Genomic DNA, 25,087 nt, shown 5'->3' with positions numbered 1-25,087 from the left:
ATAAAATGTAATGCAGGCAGGCAGGCCCCCCCCCCCCACAGCTCCACAATCCAGTCATCACTCATTGATAAAAAAAAACAAACACTCTACTCACCTCTCTCCTCGTGCCCCGCGCTGCTCCTGGCTCCGGCCTCAGCAGATGCAATCAGCCCGGCGCCCGGTCACACAGCAGGTGCGCGATGATATGATGTCATCGCGCACCCGCAGTGTCAGCGGCAGGCAGAGCGGGGAATGATGGGAGAGGGGGCGTCAGCAGACAGACGCTCTCTCCTCCATCATTGCATTCAACTGTACCGGTGTCTATGACGCCGGTATAGTTGAATGCGGGGCCGGGAGTGTGCCGCGACAGCGTGGGGAGTGTGCCGACAGCGGCACACTCGAGCGGCCCACTACTGCCACCGGCCCTTCTGGCATTTGCCAGAACTGCCCTATGGCCAGTCCGGCCCTGTTCCTGAGTGACTGCGGCGTGATGCTTATTTTTTCCGTTATCCTTGTCTGTGCTAACTGTGGGTATTGGAGTGTGGTCTCTTCACTGGGTGGAGGGTGGTTGTTTCAGCCTAGGGTTGAAACAACAGGAGACAGAGTGAGGGTGGAGGCCCAGACATGCACTCCATCAGTGTAAACTCTGGGAGAGGGTCAGTCAGGGTTTCCCTAGACTGAGGGAAATCGCAGGGGCCCGGGTTATTAGCTCTTTCCTACCTAGGTCTCCCGTGACATTATAATCGGCCAACATTATTTCCATGGATCCCATGACTTCCATAACCCGCCAGTTGAGGGCGCTGTTCCTACAGGTCACTGAGTTGAGGGGGGCAGTGCAGCAACAGGGACTAGCAGTATCTAATGTGCAAGCTGGAGTTACAGGTAAAGTTGCTGAGCCTAAGTTTCCTTTGCCTGAAAAATTTGCTGGGAAAAGCAGTAAATTTGTTTCTTTTCGGGAAGCTTGCAAACTATATTTCTGTATGCGCCCGATCTCCTCCGGTAATGAGGCTCAGCGTGTGGTCCTAGTGTTGTCATTATTAAGCAGGGATCCCCAAGCATGGGCGTTTTCTTTGCCGTCTGATTCTGCTACATTTAACTCTGGGGAGAGTTTTTTTTCTGCTCTAGGACACATTTACGACGATCCAGACAGAATGGCTCTAGCAGAATCTAAGATACGCACTATTTGCCAGGGGGAGCGTGTTGCAGAGGATTACTGTTCTGAATTTCGCCGCTGGGCGGTCGACACACAGTGGAATGATCCGGCGCTGCGGAGTCAATTTATTCATGGAGTTTCTAATAGGGTTAAAAAAGCCCTCCTGATGTACGAGACTCCTACTTCACTAGATTCCGCTATGAGTCTTGTTGTCCGCATTGATCGCCGTTTTTGTCTGGGGGAGCATGAGACGCCGCCTGTGGGAGGAGGTTTAGGTTCACGTGAGGTTGCTGCATGTGAGCCCACGGAACCTATGCAAATCGCAGGGGTGTCACATGTTAAGAATCGAGTCCCTGTACTCAGGAAGCAGGGAGCCTGTTATTACTGTGGTAAAACTGGTCATTTTATTAATATCTGTCCTCTGCTGTGAAAGAAAAACGCAACGTTGGAAAACTTCTAAGCTCAGAGGGTGGGGAGGAGTCTGATCTGAGCTTATGTGTTTCCTCCATGATGGTTTCTCAGTACATGCTCCCTGCCAAAGTTATTAGAGAGCTGAAAATCACTGTTTTTGTGGATAGTGGTGCACAAAAACAAGTGGACGCCACTAAGGTGCAAGCGGTGTTGCATTGGGAACGGCCTGATAACCTGAAAGCACTTCAGCGGTTCTTTGGGTTTTCTAACTACTATAGGAAGTTTATCAAGGATTTTTCTATCATTGCTAAACCGCTAACTGACATGACTAAAAAGGGTACCAATTTCTCCGTTTGGCCTGAGGCTGCTATGTGCGCATTTGAATCTCTTAAAAACAGGTTTGTTTCGGCCCCCATTCTTGTGCAGCCAGACGTATCAAAACCTTTTGTTGTAGAAGTCGATGCGTCTGAGGTTGGAGTGGGGGCGGTGTTGTCACAAGGCTCATCCTTGAGCGGTTTGCGTCCATGCGCCTATTTTTCCAAGAAACTGTCGCCCGCCGAACGTAACTACGATATCGGCAACAGGGAGTTGTTGGCAATCAAATTGGCCTTTGAGGAATGGCGACACTTCTTGGAGGGGTCGGTACATCAGGTTACTGTTATTACAGATCATAAGAATCTGCTGTATTTGGAGTCAGCCAAGCGTCTGTCCCCCAGGCAGGCTCGCTGGGCATTGTTTTTCACGCGGTTCAACTTTGTTGTCACTTACAGACCTGGTTCTAAAAACACTAAGGCGGATGCTCTGTCCAGGTGTTTTCTGGGGGGAGAACCTCGGGAAGATCCAGTACCCATCCTCCAAAAGGGTGTTGTGGTTTCGGCTCTCACTACCGAGGTTGAGGCTGAGATTGCCGAGGATCAGGAGGAGGTACCATCAGAGTTTCCCATCAACAAAACGTTTGTACCGCTTCATCTCCGCTTAAAGGTAGTGTTGAGCGATACCTTCCGATACTTGAAAGTATCAGTATCGGATACCCGAAAAATGTCAGATATCGCCGCGTGAGCGGTCACATGAGCGGCACGCGACCAATCACAAGCCGCGACGTCATGGAAGGTCCTAAACGCGCTCATTCTTAGGAAAGAAGGCTGCCGGTTACATCGGTAAGGTGCAGGGGCCGCCGGAGAGGTGAGTATATCCATATTTTTTATTTTAATTATTTATTTTATACATGAATATGGTTCCGATACCGATTCCCAATACCACAAAAGTATCGGAACTCGGTATCGGAATTCCGATACCGCAAGTATCAGCCGATACCCGATACTTGCGGTATCGGAATGCTCAACACTACTTAAAGGTTTTGGCGGAGCATCATGATACCGTCCTGGCTGGCCACCCAGGGGTTAGAGGTACCTTGGAGTTGGTGTCATATATATATATATATGTCATTGAGACACACACATATATATATATACTGTATTTATATATGAGACATGATTACATACAGTAAACCATCTCATATCCCCTTTTTTTTTTTGCATATTCCACACTACTAATGTTAGTAGTGTGTATGTGCAAAATTTGGGCGCTGTAGCTTGTAAAATAAAGGGATAAATGGCGGAAAAAAATTGGTGTGGGCTCCCGCGCAATGTTCTCCGCCAGAGCGGTAAAGCCGGTATGTACTGTACATCTGGAAGATGCGCCTATTCTGGCACTTGGCCACTCTCTTCCCACTCCCTGTAGCGGTGGGATATGGGGTAATGAAGGGTTAATGCCACCTTGCTATTGTAAGGTGACATTAAGCCAGATTAATAATGGAGAGGGGAATGTTATGGAGAGGGAAATATAGAGAGGGGTAATGTGTGTGTAATATTATGGAGAGGGGCAGTGTGTGTGCGGTGGGAATATTATGGAGCAGGGAAAATGAGAGAAGTGAGGTGCTATAAGTAACCACAGATATTTACTATGCCCAGGCAACGCCGTGTTCTTCAGCTACTATCTAATATATAAAGCTGAATGTGTGTATGTATGTATGTGTGTATGTCCGGGATTGGCATCTGAACCGTCGCAGCTACAGCCACAAAATTTTGCACAGTCACACGTCTGGACCCCGAGAGCATCATAGGCTATGTTGTGAGGTGAAATTTTAACCCCGCGCTTTCCAATTCACCAAACAATTTTGCCCCTATCTACATAATGGGGAAAAAGTGAAAGGAAAAGTGTTGGAGGAAAATTAACAGCTGCCAGATGTGAACAAGGGGGACTTAAAGAGTGAGAGCGATGGCGCCAAAGAGTATATAATGTACAGTTGCTAAGGTGGGGCCCCGACATGGGATAATCACCACACCACCACGGGGATATGAACACACACACAAAATGCGCCACACACTACCACGTGCTCGAACACATATACCACCCTCAGCGCACATTTCACCACACACACACCAACCTCGCCACATAAAAGTTGAAACACAAAAGTCGCCACTCAAAACTCGCCACGCGCAAAACTCTCCACATGCAAAACTCGCCACACGTGCAAAACTCACCTCATGGAGAACTCGCCACACGCAAAACTTGCACACGCAGAAAAATTGCCACATGCACAAAAGTTGCAACACATGCAAAAGTTGCCTCACACAAAACTTGCACATACTCAAAAGGCACCACACATAAAACTCGCCACACGCAAAACTCGCCATGCGCAAAACTTGCTGCACATAACTTGCTACACTAACCTGTCACATGCAACTCGACACACAAAAAGTTGCTACACGCATGTCGCCACACAAAACTCATCTCACAAAAGTCGCTACATGCATGTCGCCACACGCAACTCAACACACACAACTTGACACACGAAACGCCCTAAAACACACACAAGTCTGGTATTATCCTTCAAAAATAAAAATCTGATTAATAAGCAGACAAACTACAAGAGCAACAAATGTACCATATAGGAAATACGGCAGCTATCAGTCACATGACCTGTCTATTATGTGTCTGTGTGAGCTAATATATATACTGCCAGGGGGGAGGGCTTCCTGTTGGCTGGGGAGTTATCAGGCTGCCAATTTAGCTTACAAATACTGAGGTAAAAATACTGAGCAAATAACGTGTGAACGAGGTCTAATACAGGAGGAGATGACACACACATATATACTATATACAGGAGGAGATGAAACACAGGTATATACTATTTACAGGGGAGATGACATACAGATATATACTATATACAGGGGAGATGACATACAGGTACATACTATATACAGGAGAGATGACACACAGATATATACTATACACAGGAGGAGATGACATACAGGTATATACTATATACAGGGGAGATGACATACAGGTATATACTATATACAGGGGAGATGACATACAGGTACATACTATATACAGGAGAGATGACACACAGATATATACTATACACAGGAGGAGATGACATACAGGTATATACTATATACAGGGGAGATGACATACAGGTATATACTATATACAGGGGAGATGACACACAGGTATATACTATATACAGGGGAGATGACTTACAGGTATATACTATATACAGGAGGAGATGACATACAGGTATATACTATTTACAGGGGAGATGACACACAGGTATATACTATATGCAGGAGGAGATGACACACAGATATATACTATATACAGGAGAGATGACACACAGGTATATACTATATACAGGAGCAGAGTACCTACAGGTATATAGTATATACAGGAGGAGATGACATACAGGTATATACTATATACAGGAGGAGATGACACACAGATATATACTATATATAGGTGAGATGACACACAGGTATATACTATATACAGGAGGAGATTACATACAGGTATGTACTATATATAGGAGGAGATGACATACAGGTATATACTATATACAGGGGAGATGACACACAGCAGGTATATACTATATACAGGGGAGATGACATACAGGTATATACTATATACAGGAGATGACATACAGGTGTATACTATATATAAGGGAGATGACAAACATGTATATACTGAGGTGAAAATGAGAGGTGTGAGGTGAAAATGAGAGGTGTGAGTGCAAAATGAGAGGAGTGAGGGAAAATAGTGGAGTGATCGGAAAATGACAGATGTGAGGTCGAAATGACAAGTGTTAGGGGGGAATGAGAGGAGTGAGAGGAGTGAGGGGGAAAATGAAAGATGTGATGGGGAAAATGAGAGGCGTGATGGGAAAATAAGAGAAGTGAGGTGCTATAACTAACCACAGATATTTACTATGCCCAGGCAACGCCGGGCTCTTCAGCTAGCTTAGATTTACAATCTCTATGCTTTTCTCATGGTCAACTTTATGTGGCCTGTTCAAGAGTTGGAACAGCCAAAAATCTGTTTGTCTTTGCACCTGAAGGAAAAACTAAGAATGTCGTTTATCAAAAGGCTCTCAAATAAGTAGTAGAAGATTACTTCACATTACTTGGCCAATTTAGTTAAATCTGTGTGGAATATCTCTGGTGTTGAAATATATGTTGTAAAATGCTTCTATTAGCTTAGTTTTTGCCTTTTAATAATTACATTTCTATCTATTTGTTTTGTGTTTTTTTTGTGCAGAATAAATTTTTGTTAACACATTCTATTTTGCTAACAGCAGTTATTACCCTGGGCGAAGCCGGGTAGTACAGCTAGTATATATATATATTTTCAATCTTTTTACTTGAGTAATTCTGTTAATGAAGCATGCCCACCACCATATTCACAAACAGAGCGGCCAACCCTATCTAGCCAACATTCCCTTCCATCATACAGGTGATCTCACAGCTACTAGGCAATGAGAGAGCGTTCTACGTGTCATAATGGCCTCAGAGTGTAGGACATTCTACTGGCCGCCCACAAGTTATTAGCAACCCTCCTGGTACCATCAAGACATCATGGCTGTTCACCAGAAAAGCAGATCCTTTCCCAGGAGGAGAAGGACTCGCAGCCCCCATATAATGGGTAAGTGTTATTGAGCCTACACTAAACAGTATAACCTCCATTATAATGCTATACATGTAATTCCTGGCAATGGACAACCTTATATTTATACATCGGCTTCTTCTAGGTTACTATAAATGTACACAGCGTTATTATTCGGGAGGATGGCGCAAGACCAAGACCGAGCTGATACTGGTGTCACCGATGACCACTTCTCTCCTGATCGAGTCCACTGTGGAAGACTAGAAATGCAGCAGTTCATAAAATGTCACCAATTCAATAGCAGGGCACCAGCATGAAATAAACGAGCATGAGCAGATTGCAGTCTCTTCTCTTACTATTATAGAACTAAAATTATTTATATTAAATAAAGTAAAATAGGACTTAACCCCTTCACCCCCGGAGCTTTTTCCGTTTTTCCGTTTTCGTTTTTCGCTCCCCTCCTTCCCAGAGCCATAACTTTTTTATTTTTCCGTCAATTTGGCCATGTGAGGGCTTATTTTTTGCGGGACGAGTTGTACTTTTGAACGACATCATTGGTTTTAGCATGTCGTGTACTAGAAAACGGGAAAAAAATTCCAAGTGCAGTGAAATTGCAAAAAAAGTGCAATCCCACACTTGTTTTTTGCTTGCCTATTTTGCTAGGTTCACTAAATGCTAAAACTGACCTGCCATTATGATTCTCCAGGTCACTACGAGTTCATAGACACCTAACATGACTAGGTTATTTTTCACCTAAGTGGTGAAAAAAAATTCCAAACTTTGCAAAAAACAAAACAAAACAAAATTGCGCCATTTTCCGATACTCGTAGCGTCTCCATTTTTCGTGATCTGGGGTCAGGTGAGGGCTTATTTTTTGCGTGCCGAGCTGGCGTTTTTAATGATAGCATTTTGGTGTAGATACGTTCTTTTGATCGCCCGTTATTGCATTTTAATGCAATGTCGTGGCGACCAAAAAAACGTAAATCTGGCGTTTCGAATTTTTTTCTCATTACGCCATTTAGCGATCAGGTTAATGCTTTTTTTTAATTGATAGATCGGGCGATTCTGAACGCGGCGATACCAAATATGTGTAGGTTTTTGGTTTTTTTTATTGATTTATTTTGATTGGGGCGAAAGGGGGGTGATTTAAACTTTTATGTTTTTTTTATTTTTTTCACATTTTTAAAAACTTTTTTTTTTTACTTTTGCCATGCTTCTATAGCCTCCATGGGAGGCTAGAAGCAGGCACAGCCCGATCGGCTCTGCTACATAACAGCGATCATCAGATCGCTGTTATGTAGCTAAAATGCAGGTGTGCTGTGAGCGCCGACCACAGGGGGGCGCTCACAGCCACCGGCAATCAGTAACCATAGAGGTCTCAAGGACCTCTATGGTTACAATGGAGGAGCATCGCCGACCCCCGATCATGTGACAGGGGTCGGCGATGCGCTCATATCCGGCCGCACGGCCGGATGCGGTAGTTAAATGCCGCTGTCTGCGCTTGACAGCGGCATTTAACTAGTTAATAGCGGCGGGTGATCGCGATTTCACCCGCCGCTATTGCGCGCACATGTCAGCTGTAAAAAACAGCTGACATGTCGCGACTTTGATGTGCGCTCACCGCCGGAGCGCACATCAAAGCGGGGGTCCCGACATGTGACGTACTATACCGTCACATGTCGGGAAGGGGTTAAAGTGGATATAAAAAGTCTACACACCCCTGTTAAAATGCCAGGTTTTTATCATGTAAAGTAAAAATCATAGTTAGGCCGGCCTCACACTCAGCGTATGTAATTACGGTCCATTTTTTACGGCCGTAATACGCAGAAAAGTCCCCAAAATAGTGATCCGTATGTCATCCGTAGGCAGGGTGTGTCAGCGCATTTTGCGCATGGCATCCTCCGTATGTAATCCGTATGGCATCCGTACTGCGATATTTTTTATCGCAGGCTTGCAAAACCGACATCTAATGGATTTATGTGCTCAAATGTTCGGTAAAACATATATACAGTATATATATATATATATATATATATATATATATATATATATATATATATATATATATATATATATATATATATATATATATATATATATATATATATGTCATTGAGACACATATATATATATATATTCTGTATTTATATTTAATTCAGCGCGAGATATGTGAGAAGCCGGTAATTCAATTGCCGGCTTTTCATTTCTCCTTCCCAAACCCGACATGATATGAGACATGGTTACATACAGTAAACCATCTCATATCCCCATTTTTTTTGCATATTCCACACTACTAATGTTAGTAGTGTGTATGTGCAAAATTTGGGCGCTGTAGCTTGTAAAATAAAGGGTTAAATGGCAGAAAAAATTGGCGTGGGCTCCCGTGCAATTTTCTCCGCCAGAGCGGTAAAGCCAGTGACTGAGGGCAGATATTAATAGCCTAGAGAGGGTCCATGGTTATTGGCCCCCCCGGCTACAAACATCTGCCCCCAGCCACCCCAAAAAAGGCACATCTGGAAGATGCGCCTATTCTGGCACTTGGCCACTCTCTTCCCACTCCCGTGTAGTGGTGGGATATGGGGTAATGAAGGGTTAATGTCACCTTGCTATTGTAAGGTGACATTAAGCCAGATTAATAATGGAGAGGCGTCAATTATGACACCTATCCATTATTAATCCAATAGTACGAAATGGTTAATAAAACACACACACACACATTATTACAAAGTCCTTTAATGAAATAAACACACAGGGTGTTGTAATATTTTATTATTCTCTTAATCCAGCTGAAGACCCTCGTTCTGTAACAAAGTAAAAATAAAAAATCAACAATATACATACCTTCCGATGATCAGTCACGTCCCACGAAGTAAATCCATCTGAAGGGGTTAAATCATTTTACAGCCAGGAGCTGTGCTAAAGCAGTGCTCGTGGCTGTAAAACCCCAGGGACTGAATGAAATGCAGGGTGACCTGGAGTTACCTTGAGTTGCGGTGAGGCGCCCTCTGCTGGATGTCCTCATATGAACTCGAGCGTGGGAACTTTTACCAGGCTCCAGTTCATGAGGACATCCAGCAGAGGGCGCCTCACCGCAACTCAAGGTAACTCCAGGTCATTCCCCTGCAATCCATTCATTCCCGGGGGTTTTACAGCCACGAGCACTGCTTTAGCACAGCTCCTGGCTGTAAATACGGTGACAAACGCAGCATGCTGCGATTTTGTACGGCCGTAGAAGACCGTATAATACGGATCCATAAAATACGGCTGATAGGAGCTGGGACATAGAGAATCATTGGGCCATGTGTTATGAGTATTTTACGGGTGTATTTTCTGCGCTCATACGTCCGTAAAACTCGCCAGTGTGACGCCGGCCGAATAGTGAGTGCAGCTCTGGAGTATAATACAGGATGTAACTCAGGATCAGTAATGTAATGTATGTACACAGTGACTGCACCAGCAGAATAGTGAGTGCAGCTCTGGAGTATAATACAGGATGTAACTCAGGATCAGTAATGTAATGTATGTACACAGTGACTGCACCAGCAGAATAGTGAGTGCAGCTCTGGGGTATAATACAGGATGTAACTCAGGATCAGTAATGTAATGTATGTACACAGTGACTGCACCAGCAGAATAGTGAGTGCAGCTCTGGAGTATAATACAGGATGTAACTCAGGATCAGTAATGTAATGTATGTACACAGTGACTGCACCAGCAGAATAACGAGAGCAGCTCTGGAGTATAATACAGGATGTAACTCAGGATCAGTAATGTAATGTATGTACACAGTGACTGCACCAGCAGAATAGTGAGTGCAGCTCTGGAGTATAATACAGGATGTAACTCAGGATCAGTAATGTAATGTATGTACACAGTGACTGCACCAGCAGAATAACGAGAGCAGCTCTGGAGTATAATACAGGAGGTAACTCAGGATCAGTAATGTAATGTATGTACACAGTGACTGCACCAGCAGAATAGTGAGTGCAGCTCTGGAGTATAATACAGGATGTAACTCAGGATCAGTAATGTAAGGTACGTACACAGTGACTGCACCAGCAGAATAGTGAGTGCAGCTCTGGGGTATAATACAGGATGTAACTCAGGATCAGTAATGTAATGTATGTACACAGTGACTGCACCAGCAGAATAGTGAGTGCAGCTCTGGGGTATAATACAGGATGTAACTCAGGATCAGTAATGTAATGTGTGTACACAGTGACTGCACCAGCAGAATAGTGAGTGCAGCTCTGGAGTATAATACAGGATGTAACTCAGGATCAGTAATGTAATGTATGTACACAGTGACTGCACCAGCAGAATAGTGAGTGCAGCTCTGGAGTATAATACAGGATGTAACTCAGGATCAGTAATGTAATGTATGTACACAGTGACTGCACCAGCAGAATAGTGAGTGCAGCTCTGGGGTATAATACAGGATGTAACTCAGGATCAGTAATGTAAGGTACGTACACAGTGACTGCACCAGCAGAATAGTGAGTGCAGCTCTGGGGTATAATACAGGATGTAACTCAGGATCAGTAATGTAATGTATGTACACAGTGACTGCACCAGCAGAATAGTGAGTGCAGCTCTGGGGTATAATACAGGATGTAACTCCGGATCAGTAATGTAATGTATGTACACAGTGACTGCACCAGCAGAATAGTGAGTGCAGCTCTGGAGTATAAAACAGGATGTAACTCAGGATCAGTAATGTAATGTATGTACACAGTGACTGCACCAGCAGAATAGTGAGTGCAGCTCTGCAGTATAATACAGGATGTAACTCAGGATCAGTAATGTAATGTATGTACACAGTGACTGCACCAGCAGAATAGTGAGTGCAGCTCTGCAGTATAATGCAGGAGGTAACTCAGGATCAGTAATGTATGTACACAGTGACTGCACCAGCAGAATAGTGAGTGCAGCTCTGGAGTATAATACAGGAGGTAACTCAGGATCAGTAATGTAATGTGTGTGGAGTGACTCCTCATTATATCCAGATTATTTCATATTAGAGTTGAAAATTCACATCAAGAAAAATGTTGTGTTTTTTTTTTTTTTTTACAGTTGATTAAAACGGCAGATTTGGATCAGAATCAGAACTACATATTTGGCTTCCATCCACATGGCGTCCTCATAGCCGGAGGGTTCACAAATTTCTGCACTGAGGCCACTGGATTTTCTGACCTGTTCCCGGGAATTACACCGTACCTCCTGATGTTACCACTTTGGTTCCGGGCGCCATTTTTCAGGGACTACATTATGAGTGGTGGTAGGTACTGTACAGGGATCACGGATATTAATACATTTTTTATTTTAACCTTTTGGGTTTAGTGAATGTTTTTACACATAATGATAACACCCAGGTGAAGGTGGGGAAGGAGTCACATGGAACATTTGTCCTGGGTATTAGGTGTCAGGAGGGGGAGAGACATCAGGAGCTAAAACCAGTGCTATCTTCCAGGATTAATCCCATCTGACAAGGAAAGTGCGACCTACCTGCTAAAGAAAAAGAAAGGTGGAACCGCTGTGGTCATCGCCGTGGGCGGAGCGGCGGAATCTCTGGACGCTCGTCCTGGTGCTTTCACCCTACTGCTGAAAGACCGGAAAGGATTCATCAGACTTGCCATTAAAAATGGGTAATTTCACATGACAACTTATTTTTGCAATTTTTATAACTTACAGCAAAACAAAGTCCAGCTCACCACAGTCCACATCCTTGAAGTCTCGGAGCACGGAACCGCCGTGTCAGGGCGTGGACAAAACAGGAAAAAAGAAGGAAGATCCGGCTCAACGATGTAGTGAAAAAATCCGTAACTTTATTCACTTAGAATCGTGTTATGTGAGGAATAAAAACATCAGCAACAATGAGAATAAAAACAATATCAATGTATATAGACCAAACATTATAAAGGAAAAAAGGACAAAATAATAAATAAACAAACAAATACTTTGGCTAGATGGAGATACATAGAATTGCATATAAAGTTATAAACTTCTTGAAAAAGTTATTATTTAAAATATGCAAAGCTTCAGTTAACACCATTATTTGGATCTGAGAAATTCAGGTATAATGATTTACACATCAAATGTAAGAATAGGCTTTGTCCCGAGAAATATCTGGATCAAGACCTGATAGTGTGGTTCTAATATTAATTTGTTTCTGCACGGCTATAACCTGTATAAATGCCATCATGAATAAAAATAGTGGCTGAAACAGAAACATTTTCCGTGATTTCCGATATGGAAAAGAAACAAAGTAAAAAAATTCCATGTATATTTATTATTTATAGTTTTGTAATTTTTTTGAATAAAGCTGACAGCAGTGAAGAAATAGATAAAGAAGGCAAATAACCCAAGAGATAAGTAGATACTATATGTAGGTCTTTACAGATTATGGTGCAAACTCTCTTAGTTTGAAGAACACTCATGATCTATAAATATATAAATGGGCTCGCAGATGAGTCCCAGGGACAGGAGGCAGAGGGCCGTGCGAGTTAAACCATATGATGAGAAGGGGGGGGGGGGGCACAAATAGATATTGACCCCAAAAATAATAGCCGAATTTACAGGGAACCCCCATACTAGTACTAGAACCCAAAAATGATTAATAAAAAAGCATGATGCCCTTCCTTCTATTCAAACCATGCGGTATTCTGGTTCCCAGTTTAAAAATCCACCAAGTTTCTCTGTTTCTAAGGGTTACCTCAATATCTCCTCCTCTGAATGGTCTATGCGTTTTTTCAATCGCATAGACTCTGAGTGACTCAAGATTGGATTGATGTTGATTAATAAAATGTTGTGAAACCTGTGATGTGTTCCTATTAATATTGACATTCTCCACATCATAGATGTGTTCCCGAATTCTTGTTTTGAAAGAACGTATAGTGCTGCCGACCTATTTAAGATGACAAATTGTGCATTCCAAAATATAAACTACATTGTTAGTTTTGCAGTTCAGGAATGTCTTTATTGTATACGTGTTCTGATTGCCGGCATCAGTGAAGTCACGACATTTTTGCGAAAATTTGCAAGTTTTGCATCTTGTGGCACCACATTTATGGAAGCCTTTAGTACTAAGCCAATTAGAAGGCTGTGCGTGAGGAATATTTAACGAACTCGGTGATAAGCTATGGCCCAAAGAGGGTGCTTTTCTTGACACAATTCTACATCCATTTTTCAATATTTCAGCTATGTCAGGGTCTTCTTTCAAAATAGTTAAATTGTCCCTGATTAGTTTTCTAATTGAGGAAAATTGATTACTATATTGAAAGACCACAGTAATGGGATTTATGGAACATGCGCTTTTGTTTTGTTTAGTTTTAAAGCGTGGTCTTCGTTCAACTATTTTTTTTCTGCTCTATGTAAATGCCAATTACTGTATCCCCCTCTGTGTGAGTCTTTCTTTTATACACTCAACCTCTTGGGAATAATCTTCCTGTGTGGTGCAGTTACGTTTTGCCCTCACCATCTCACCCACAGGTATGCTTTTAATTGTGTGTTTGGGATGGTGGCTATTAGCACGTAGTATCGTGTTACCTGCTGTAGTTTTTCTAAAGGTGGATGTAACGACAGGAGTATTAGATATACCCCTGAGTTTTAGATCAAGGAACTCTATGCATGTGGGTTCCTGACGAACAGTAAAACTAAGATTGAAGGGGTTACAGTTGAAATAGTCAGTTAAGTCCTGTACGGTAGATACATCAGAATTCCAAATCAAAATTATATCATCGATGTATCTACCGTACCAACATATATAGTCTTTGAATGGGTTCTCAATGCTGTAAATATGATTCTTCCCACCAACTCATCACCAAATTAGCGATGGATGGCGAGTATTTAGCGCCCATAGAAACACCGCTGATTTGCATGTAGTACACCTGGTTGAAACAAAAAAAATTTGTAGTCATGAGAAAGAGAGTAACTCTCTATCACATAACACTGAAGATCTGGTGTGAAGTCACTGTATTTTTCCATGTGAAACTTAAGTGCGTGTAACGCTACCTCATGTGGTATGGACGTGTACAAAGAGACAACATCTGAGGTAATCCATGAAAATTTAGACTGCCATATGAAATCCTTCATAACATTTAGGACATCTGTACTGTCCTTTAGATATCCAGGTATTCTCTTGCCGAGAGGCTGCAGGAGCAGATCTAGCCACTCTCCCAGCCTCTCACCCAGAGATCCAATGCCCGACACAATTGGCCTCATAGGAGGTGGCGGGCATAGATTTTTGTGGGTTTTAGGTAAGGCATACAGTATTGGGGTCACCGGACTGGAGACTTTCAGATAATCACTTTCTTTTTTATTAAAGATACCCAAACTAAAACCTTCATCTATAATTTGAAAAATGTTGTCTTTTATCAGTAAAGTGGGATTAGCAGACAGACGTTTGTACACAGTAGAATCCAAAAGCATATTATCGACCCAAGAAATATAATTGTCCCTGTCCATTATGACAACGGAGCCACCCTTGTCAGAGTTTTTAATCACAAGGTAATCATTTTTTTGTAATTCACGCAGGGCTTTTTGTAATTTGGGTTTTAGGTTGTTACTGTGCAAGCGTCTTGTCACGCATACCTTCTGAAAGGTTTCTCAGCTGTGATTCCATGGCATTTTGAAATCTATCCATAGCAGGTTTACGTGCTTGCACAGGATAAAAGTGAGGGTTAGGCACTTTCATAAGGTTTTTTTGAAGGAGTTTGGCCATCTCTAGAGCTGAAATCATCATCCTGCAATTCTAATAAACACATAAGTGATAACTGATCTGTGAAACCAAAAGATTGAAATACATTATCACAAACATTAGTGTCACATTTGGCTTCAGTATGATCATCCTTAAAGTGCAATTTAAGAGCGATATTCCTAATAAACCTGTTCACATCACAAATAGTGGAAAAAAGGTCAAAATTGCAACTTGGAGTAAAATTAAGTCCATACGATAAGAGTTCTTTTTGGTCATCTGTAAGGAAGGTAGAAGAAATATTAACGACATCAAAATGTCCTAACGTTGGTATCTGAGGTGATATCTCGGAGGATTTCTGTTTATATCGATGTTTCCTTCCTTTTCTCCGGTAAGCCTTTTTTTGGTGATTGGTGGAGGCTTGCTTTTTTTGAAGTAGGAGTTTTTTGATCCCTGTGGAGGTTCCGAGTCTGAATCCTCTGTGACTCCAGTGGAAGTATCTAGATCTGATAAACTAAACGTGACTTGTCTTTGCATGCGATTTCTATAGGTGCGGTTTTTTGGGGGGTTTTAGAATTGATTTCTGGGATCGGTTCGCTTTGTCCCATCTTCCCCATTCATAGACCTGTTCATTAGCATAGTCATAGAGGTCACGGTCTAATTTACGTTTTTTCATGTCCATGATATTTTCTTCTGCTTTAGAAATTTTAGAATTGCTGGTATTCAAGAATTCATCAAATTGAGCAGATGTCATTTTGTCCTTCACATCCTTGATTGTGGTTTCAATATCTTGTTGGATTTTTAAACTGGGAACCAGAATACCGCATGGTTTGAATAGAAGGAAGGACATCATGCTTTTTTATTAATCATTTTTGGGTTCTAGTACTAGTATGGGGGTTCCCTGTAAATTCGGCTATTATTTTTGGGGTCAATATCTATTTGTGCCCCCCCCCCCTTCTCATCATATGGTTTAACTCGCACGGCCCTCTGCATCCTGTCCCTGGGACTCGTCTGCGAGCCCATTTATATATTTATATATCATGAGTGTTCTTCAAACTAAGAGAGTTTGCACCATAATCTGTAAAGACCTACATATAGTATCTACTTATCTCTTGGGTTATTTGCCTTTTTTATCTATTTCTTCACTGCTGTCAGCTTTATTCAAAAAAATTACAAAACTATAAATAATAAATATACATGGAATTTTTTACTTTGTTTCTTTTCCATATCGGAAATCACGGAAAATGTTTCTGTTTCAGCCACTATTTTTATTCATGATGGCATTTATACAGGTTATAGCCGTGCAGAAACAAATTAATTAATATTAGAACCACCCTATCAGGTCTTGATCCAGATATTTCTCGGGACAAAGCCTATTCTTACATTTGATGTGTAAATCATTATACCTGAATTTCTCAGATCCAAATAATGGTGTTAACTGAAGCTTTGCAAATTTTAAATAATAACTTTTTCAAGAAGTTTATAACTTTATATGCAATTCTATGTATCTCCATCTAGCCAAAGTATTTGTTTGTTTATTTATTATTTTGTCCTTTTTTCCTTTATAATGTTTGGTCTATATACATTGATTTTGTTTTTATTCTCATTGTTGCTGATGTTTTTTATTCCTCACATAACACGATTCTAAGTGAATAAAGTTTACGGATTTTTTTCACTACATCGTTGAGCCGGATCTTCCTTATTTTTTCCAATTTTTATAACTGCATTCAAAATTCTGCAGCTTCAGAGCTGAAATCTTCCTACATTCTTTGCTTTTTCAGTGTCAACACAACTGCCTTTTTTAGAGAAAGTGGGGTTGACGTATGACCTGTGCAGCCGGAGTAGCTCCCAATTACACAGTGTCGCTGTACTGCTCTTACCCAGGATTCAAACTCAGAACCTTTAGCATGAAAGGCGGCAGCATTATTAATGAATCACAGGTTGTACGCCTACATACAGGAAGGTTTTTTTTCTGCCTCTAGATCGTATTGGTGTTCTTCTTCATTACAGGCATAGTGTACTGGTACATGGATGTGCATCGCCATATACTGTATCTGTAACACTTACACACTGTATGCCTATGGTAAAATTCAACTTAAAAACTACAAATCTTATATAGTAAGGATTATGCTAAAAAAAAGGTTATGTCTCTGAATGTGGGAGAATTCATCTGAGCAAAAAACTCAATTTCCATTAGTAAAGAGATTAAATTACAAATTTAGGGTAAAATGTATTTCCATGTATTAGAAAATAGGAGGATTACAGGCACAAAAAGGCAGAATAATTGGAGGCACTTAGTATTTGGAATGACGCTTCAGTCTGGTCCTTGCTCTCTTCTGTGTCCAGCGCTTCCTTGGTCCCGGTCTTTTCCTTTGGGGAGAATGAACTCTTCGACCAAGTGGAGAATCCCAAAGGATCATTGCTGAGGAGCGTCCAGGAGAAGATGCAGAAACTCCTGGGTGTGGCCTTCCCCCTGTTCCACGCGCGGGGCGTCTTCCAGTACAGCTTTGGTCTAATCCCGTATCGAAGGCCGATCAACACGATTGGTAAGTTGTGGACCTGGGGAGGGGGAGTGAATAGTTTTATTATAATCATTACATTAAAGGGGTTGTGACACCCTGGCGATATGCCATTTACATGATGTACATGTACTTTTATATGCCACGAGATACCCAGGTTATACCAGCTCTACATATATAATTATATACAGGAGATGCCCAGATTATACCAGCTGTATATATATATAATTATATACAGGAGGTGCCCAGGTTATACCAGCTCTACATATATAATGATATACAGGAGATGCCCAGGTTACACCAGCTGTATATATATGACTGTATTCAGACAATACCCATGTTATACCAGCTATATATAATTACATACAGGGATGCTCCAGCTTCCTACTGGCGTGTCGCGGTGTTATTGTGCTGAGTTGTAGGAAACCTGTGTAGTAATTGATTGTTTCGCACTCTGATATTCCGCGCACGGACTGGAGGGTGACATGTGTCCTCCCAGTGAGGCGGAAGCAATGAGTGAGCGGCCCATATGGCAGCACTGGAACATTTTCAGCAATGAGACAATGGTCACATGACTGAGGAAGCAGCCGATGAATCCTGCCGTCCAGCTGACCGGTCGCCATGACAGCGGGGCTGATTGATCGATGTATAATTCCACCTGTAACCAGGACTAATGTGACAAACAAACGGTTCAGTGCACTCAGTGTCCTATCAGATACTATTACACAGTACTAATAGCAGCACATCACTGTGCTAATGGGCCCAGAGGACAGGAGGCAAGCGACGAGCGAACAGTCTGCTGATAAACCGTTACTCCAAAATGATATGCTGCTATAACCTAGGTATTGTCTGTATAATTATACATGTGCAGCTGGTATAAACTGGGCATCTCCTGTATATAATTATATATGTACAGCCGGTATAACCTGGGCATCTCCTGTATATAATTATATATGTATAGCTGGTATAACCTGGGCATCTCCTGTATATAATTATACATGTACAGCTGGTATAACCTGGGTATCTCCAGTATATAATTAGATATGCACAGCTGGTATAAACTGGGCATCTCCTGTATATAATTATATATGTACAGCCGGTATAACCTGGGCATCTCCTGTATATAATTATACATGTACAGCTGGTATAACCTGGGCATCTCCTGTATATAATTATATATGTACAGCTGGTATAACCTGGGCATCTCCTGTATATAATTATACATGTACAGCTGGTATAACCTGGGTATCTCCTGTATATAATTATACATGTACAGCTGGTATAACCTGGGTATCTCCTGTATATAATTATATATGCACAGCTGGTATAACCTGGGCATCTCCTGTATATAATTATATATGTACAGCTGGTATAACCTGGGCACCTCCTGTATATAATTATATATGCACAGCTGGTATAACCTGGGCATCTCCTGTATATAATTATATATATGTACAGCCGGTATAACCTGGGCGTCTACTGTATATAATTATACATGTGCAGCTGGTATAACCTGGGCATCTCCTGTATATAATTATACACGGAAAGTATTCAGACCCCTTTACATTTTTCACTCTTGCAGTCATTTGGTAAATCCTATAAAGTTCAATTTTTCTCATTAATGTTCACTCTGCACCCCATCTTGACTGAAAAACACAGAAATGTAGACATTTTTGCAAATTTACTAAAAAGGAAAAACTGAACTATCCCATGGTCTTAAGTCTTCAGCCCCTTTGCTCAGTATTGAGTAGAAGCCCCTTTTGAGCTCGTACAGCCATGAGTCTTCTTGGGAATGATACAACAAGTGTTTCCCCCCTGGATTTGGGGATCCTCGGCCATTCTTCCTTGCAGATCCTCTCCAGTTTTGTCAGGTTGGATGGTGAACGTTGGTGGACGCCATTTTCAGGTCTCCCCAGAGATGCTCCATTGTGTTTAGGTCGGTCTCTGGGCCGGTCAGGAATGGTCACAGAGTTGTTCTGAGGCCGCACCTTTGTTATTTTAGCTGTGTGCTTAGGGTCATTGTCTTGTTGGAAGGTGAACCTTCGGCCAAGTCTGAGGTCCAGAGCACTCTGGAAGAGGTTTTCATCCAGGATATCTCTGTACTTGGCAGCATTCATGTTTCCATCAATGACAACCAGTCGTCCTGTCCCTGCAGCTGAAAAACACCCCCATAGCATGATGCTGCCACCACCATGTTTCACTGTTGGGATTGTATTGGGCAGGTGATGAGCAGTGCCTGGTTTTCTCCACACATACCACTTAGAATTATCACCAAAAGGTCTATCTTCATTTCATCAGACCAGAGAATCTTATTTCTCAAACACCGTGTTCCAAATTATTATGCAAATTGGATTTAAGTGTCATAAAGATTTAATTGTTTTGTTTTTCAAATAAACTCGTGGATGGTATTGTGTCTCAGGGCTCAATGGATCACTGAAATCAATCTTAAACGCATGTGATAATTAGTTTTCCAGGTGATTCTAATTAAAGGAAAACTACTTATAAATGATGTTCCACATTATTAAGCAGGTCTCAGGTTTCAAGTAACATGGGAAAGCAAAAGGATCTCTCTGCTGCTGAAAAGCATCAAATAGCACAATGCCTTGGACAAGGGATGAAAACATTAGATATTTCCCAAAAACTTAAGCGTGATCATCGTACTGTTAAGAGATTTGTGGCTGAATCTGAGCACAGATGTGTTTGTGCTGATAAAGGCAGAATGAGGAAGGTTTCTGCCAGGCAAGTTCATTGGATTAAGAGAGCAGCTGCCAACATACCATTACAAACCAGCAAACAGATTTTTGAAGCCACTGATGCCTCTGGAGTCCCTCGAACCTCAAGGTGTAGGCTCCTTCAAAGGCTTGCTTTGAGTCATAAACCTACTATTCGGCCACCCCTAAACAGTGTTCACAAGCAGAAACGGTTGCAGTAGGCCCAGACATTTATAATTACCGGTATATATGTACAGCTGGTATAACCTAGGCATCTCCTGTATATAATTATATATGTACAGCTGGTATAACCTGGGCATCTCCTGTATATAATTATATAGGTACAGCTGGTATAACCTGGGCATCTCCTGTATATAGTTATATATGTACAGCTGGTATAACCTGGGTATCTCCTGTTTATAATTATATGTGTGCTGCTTGTGTAAATTATACATCTTCTGTATATAAGTGTATGTGTGTGTGTGTATATATATATATATATATATATATAATGTATGTAGCATGCTGCTATAACCTGGGTATCTTGTGTTATAATATTATTGAATATCGTTTATATGTTTCTTTTCTTTTGCAGTTGGGAGGCCGATTCCAGTGGTAGAGAATCCCAACCCCACTAGTGAGGAAGTGGACCGCCTGCACAAGCTCTACACCGAGAAACTCTCTGAACTCTTCGAGGAGCACAAAACCAACTACAACGTTCCGGCCGACAGACACCTGACCTTCATGTGACGACTCCTGGGATTCCTGCTGCTGCCGCTCACTGATCTGATCACTGCATTAATAATAATTAATCATAATTACATTACATTAATGTAATCACTCCGTTAATGACATCCTGGGGTTGTAAAGTAATTAATGCTAAATTTTCTAAAAATGGGGAGAAACGTAACAAATTTTCTAAAAAAAAAAAAAGAAATCTGAATATTTCTGTAATTTTTTTTTCTCTAGATTTGTTTTTTTTTTTAAATAAAAAAAATATTTTTCAGTATACTTTTTTTTTTCAGTCCATCATTTTTTTTTCTTATGTAGCAACATCAGTCAAATTATTCCGTAAGAGGGCGCTATTCTCCACCAGCCTATAGAGTTTAGAGGTCACTTTTGGCTATACCCCGGAATCCTCACATTAAAAATGTACATATTCGCTCATTTTTTTTCTCCTTTTTTCATGGACCATATCTGTATTATTCCATCACCGTATGACGTCCAAACTTATAGTTTTTTTTTTTATATTTAAATAGTGAAAATAATTTCAGAGTTTTGCAAAAAAAAAAAAAAAAAATAGTTTGTGTTGATATTTCCGAGACATATAAGTATTTTATTTTTCCACTGACAGAGCTGCTGCCTTCATGTCTTCATTGATATTCCTTTTGATCGTTTTTAATTCATTTTCTTTTACCCCCAAATTTATAATTCTGAAGTTTGTTTTTTTGAAATCTTTGTTTTGCTTTCTCGGTGATGCAAATATGTTTATATTTTGTTAAATCTGTAGCAATACCAAATATAGTTATTTTTGTATTGGGAAAAGGTGACCGATTCAAACTTTTTAAAGTTTTTTTTAAAATATTTGTTAACTTTTTTGATGCTTTTAAAAAAACATTTTTTTTAAACTTTTTTTTTTTTTTTTCCGATCATTTGTTCAGTATTGCAGTATGTAGTGAATAGCCTATGAAGGCCCGGTGACATCTGCCGTTATAGGTAGGTGCTGACTGTTTAATACAGCTGGCACCTGTTATGAATAGTGCAGGCTCAGCTACTGAGCCTGCTCCGTACAACTACACACGTCCTGTGATTTATCAATACATTTTATGTAGCGAAGAGGTTAAAATGAATGAAGCAGAGCTGCAATGCCAGCCACAACCTGTAATGGAGTGTGGCGCTGTTTTTGGAGGTCCGCAGGTATGCTTTTCTATTCCTGGACATCCCCTTTAAGACATACCTTGGTGAAATTTTTAGCAACTCAGCATAGTCTCCCTCGTGACTTACATTTTTTCGGCATTGGGACGGCTCCTTCCATGTCCTCACTTGACTTTCCTTACTTATAGCTTTTTTCATATAATCCTATAACAAAACCCCCGTTCTGTTCCTCGCAGGACTTTCTAATGTCAGTGACAGTCTCATGGCGATTAAGCCGAATTAATGCAGCTACGGTCCGTCTCCCACAGTGCACGGGATATAGGGTCTGTCTCCCACCACCAGCTTAGCCTATAGATTTATGGGGGGAGGGGACATTGGTTTGGGACCCCTCGATCTCAGTAAATATCTTCAGCTAATATTGTGGTTAATGGTTAATTTCCACCTTTATTTGATATTTCCCATGTTAGATGCCGCGTCCGTGCCTTCCCTGCCTTCCCACCACTGCAGACCGACCTTAGCTTCTATGTAAGATTACAGATACGTAAAGTTTCTGGGACAAAATGCAAATGTTAACAGGACCCCATCTAGTGTATGGCGTTCTCTGCCCCCCTATAATGGATTATATACTATTATTGTGGCTTCAATACATCATTATCTCTGCAAACTCCACTCCATGAATGTCCTCCGGCTCCTGATCCTCCATTCATCCTGTGCCGGTGAGTCTGGGACATGATGACATCAATACTCACACGGCACTGTCCGGAGCAGCGCGCCGGGGGATCAGGGAGAGGTGAGTATTATTAGTATTCTATATGTATATATCAGTAGCTGTGGGTCCATCATACTCACTGGGGAGGTGGACTGCGGGGACATCATACTGAGTGGAAGCTTTGGGGGACATCATACTGAGTGTGGGGTGGGCTGTGGGGACATCATAATGAGTGGGGGCTGTGGGAACATCTTAGTGAGTGCGGGGGCTTGCATTGGGGTCCATCATACTGAGTGGAGGCTGGCATTAGGGGCCATCGTAGTGAGTTGGGGGCCATCATACAGAACAAGGGGCTGTGGGCGCATCATACCAAGGTGCAATCCTACTGTGCAGGGCTCTGTGAAGACCAGGATACTGTGTTGGTTGGGGGGCTGTTAGGTATCATACTGAGGGGGGTGATTATACTGTGTGGGGGTCGTGGGAGCCTTATACTGAGTGGGTATTTGTGGTGGAAATAATATTTTGTGGGAACATCATACTGGGGGGTCTCTGTATTGTGTAGTGATTTATGGGGGTATCATACTGAGTGACAGCTTTGGGGGCATTGCATCCATCGTACTGGCAGGTGTGGGGGTGTTATATACTCTGTGTGTGAGTGGGGGGCATTTTTGGAAACCTCATACTCTATAATAGCCATGGTAGGGGTTTTGTGGTGAGGACACGGAGGGGCTTCAGTCGGGGCTTAGTTACGGTGTACATGCCACAATACATGTCCCTACCTGTTTATAACAGGCTGGAGACAGGACCTCGGCTACTCTGCCAATTTTTATTTATTTTTTCAGAAGAGGGGCCCAATTAAACCTTTTTCTTGCTATGGGGCCCCATGAAGTTGGTGTATGCCCATACTTCTAGAAAATATATTTGTCCTCTTGGATAAAAACAGAGGGGGCAGATTAAATGTAGACAGTTCATATAATAGGGGAACAGCCTGAAAACCAGAGGGGCTGTGGAACTAAAATCTGACAACCTTTGCTTTCCCGTGACTGCTTCTACCCGTGACTGCTTCTACAAGAGCGCATCGAGGCAGCGAGGAGGGCGTTTGTGGTCCTGGGACATTATGGGTGGGCACCGGTCATTTTGGACTTTGTATACACTAGATGTTCAGGGGGTCCTCACTAGCACAATGATTGTTTCTATGTGCACTTGTTAGTTGTTGACCTTGCTGTATATGATGGGGCTCCCTTGGGTTGCTCCCATACCCCACACTGGACTTTGCCCATCCTTGTACATTTTCATGTTTCCTCCTTATTTGACCTTAATATTTTATATGTTTGATATTTGACACTTATAAATTTCCTAATAAACTTGTACTTTTTTAATTGGAGGTTTGTGGTTACTCCAGTTTCTGGTGGTTTCACAAGTTTTCAATATGTATCGGAGAACTCCACCGCTTTATTCTCTTTTCATGGAATTATAGGGAGAACACCTTAAAATATTGTGGGTATGTTCTCAACCCGGATATATGACCTGTGCTACATGAATATTGTTATAGATCGTGCCCATTCTGCAGAGCTTCAGACCACAAGCTGCAGGGACCGGAGCAGCAGGGGAACAGGGAGAGGGGAGTGCATTGTAGGGGTCATTATACTATTTGGATAGCTGTGTGGAGGACATTATGCTATTTACAGGGCTATGCGGGGGGCATTATATTATTTGGAGAACTATGTGGGGCCATTATACTATTTGGAGGGCTATGTGGGGCAATTATACTGCATGAGGCTCAATTATACTGTTTGGAGGGCTATGTGGGGAACATTATACTGTTTGCAGGGCTATGGGGGCTCATTATACTATTTAGAAAGCTATGTGGTCACAATTATAGTATTTGGAGCGCTACGTGGGGGCCATTATACGCTGTGGGGTCCAATTACACTGTTTGGAGGGCTATGTGGGGGACATTATACTGTTTGCAGGGCTAAGTGGGGGTCGTTATACTATTTGGAAAGCTATGTGATGGCCATTATACACTGTGGGGTCCAATTATACTGTTTGGAGGCTTATGCGAGGCCCATTATACTGTATGAAGGGCTATGTGGG

The 25,087-nt window shown here is 41.8% G+C and overlaps 1 protein-coding gene and 1 long non-coding RNA gene across 2 annotated transcripts in view; both read left to right on the top strand.

The window, feature by feature from the left end:
- Nucleotides 1–21,942, top strand: part of MOGAT2 (monoacylglycerol O-acyltransferase 2) — a 94,189-nt gene extending 72,247 nt beyond the window's left edge. The window contains exons 3-6 of the mRNA XM_077298737.1: nucleotides 11,558–11,762; nucleotides 11,955–12,129; nucleotides 17,523–17,722; nucleotides 21,002–21,942. Coding sequence (XP_077154852.1) covers nucleotides 11,558–11,762; nucleotides 11,955–12,129; nucleotides 17,523–17,722; nucleotides 21,002–21,156 — 735 coding nt within the window. The 3' untranslated portion in view covers nucleotides 21,157–21,942. The remainder of the gene's footprint in view (nucleotides 1–11,557; nucleotides 11,763–11,954; nucleotides 12,130–17,522; nucleotides 17,723–21,001) is intronic.
- Nucleotides 6,339–6,821, top strand: LOC143817365 (uncharacterized). The gene is made up of 2 exons (XR_013224126.1): nucleotides 6,339–6,523; nucleotides 6,630–6,821. It is a non-coding gene; the product is annotated as an uncharacterized LOC143817365 (long non-coding RNA).
- Nucleotides 21,943–25,087: the final 3,145 nt, after the last annotated feature.

This window comes from Ranitomeya variabilis, chromosome 3, assembly GCF_051348905.1.
Source record: "Ranitomeya variabilis isolate aRanVar5 chromosome 3, aRanVar5.hap1, whole genome shotgun sequence".
In the NCBI taxonomy this organism is placed as follows: domain Eukaryota; kingdom Metazoa; phylum Chordata; class Amphibia; order Anura; family Dendrobatidae; genus Ranitomeya; species Ranitomeya variabilis.
This window is presented reverse-complemented; position numbering and strand designations above follow the sequence as displayed.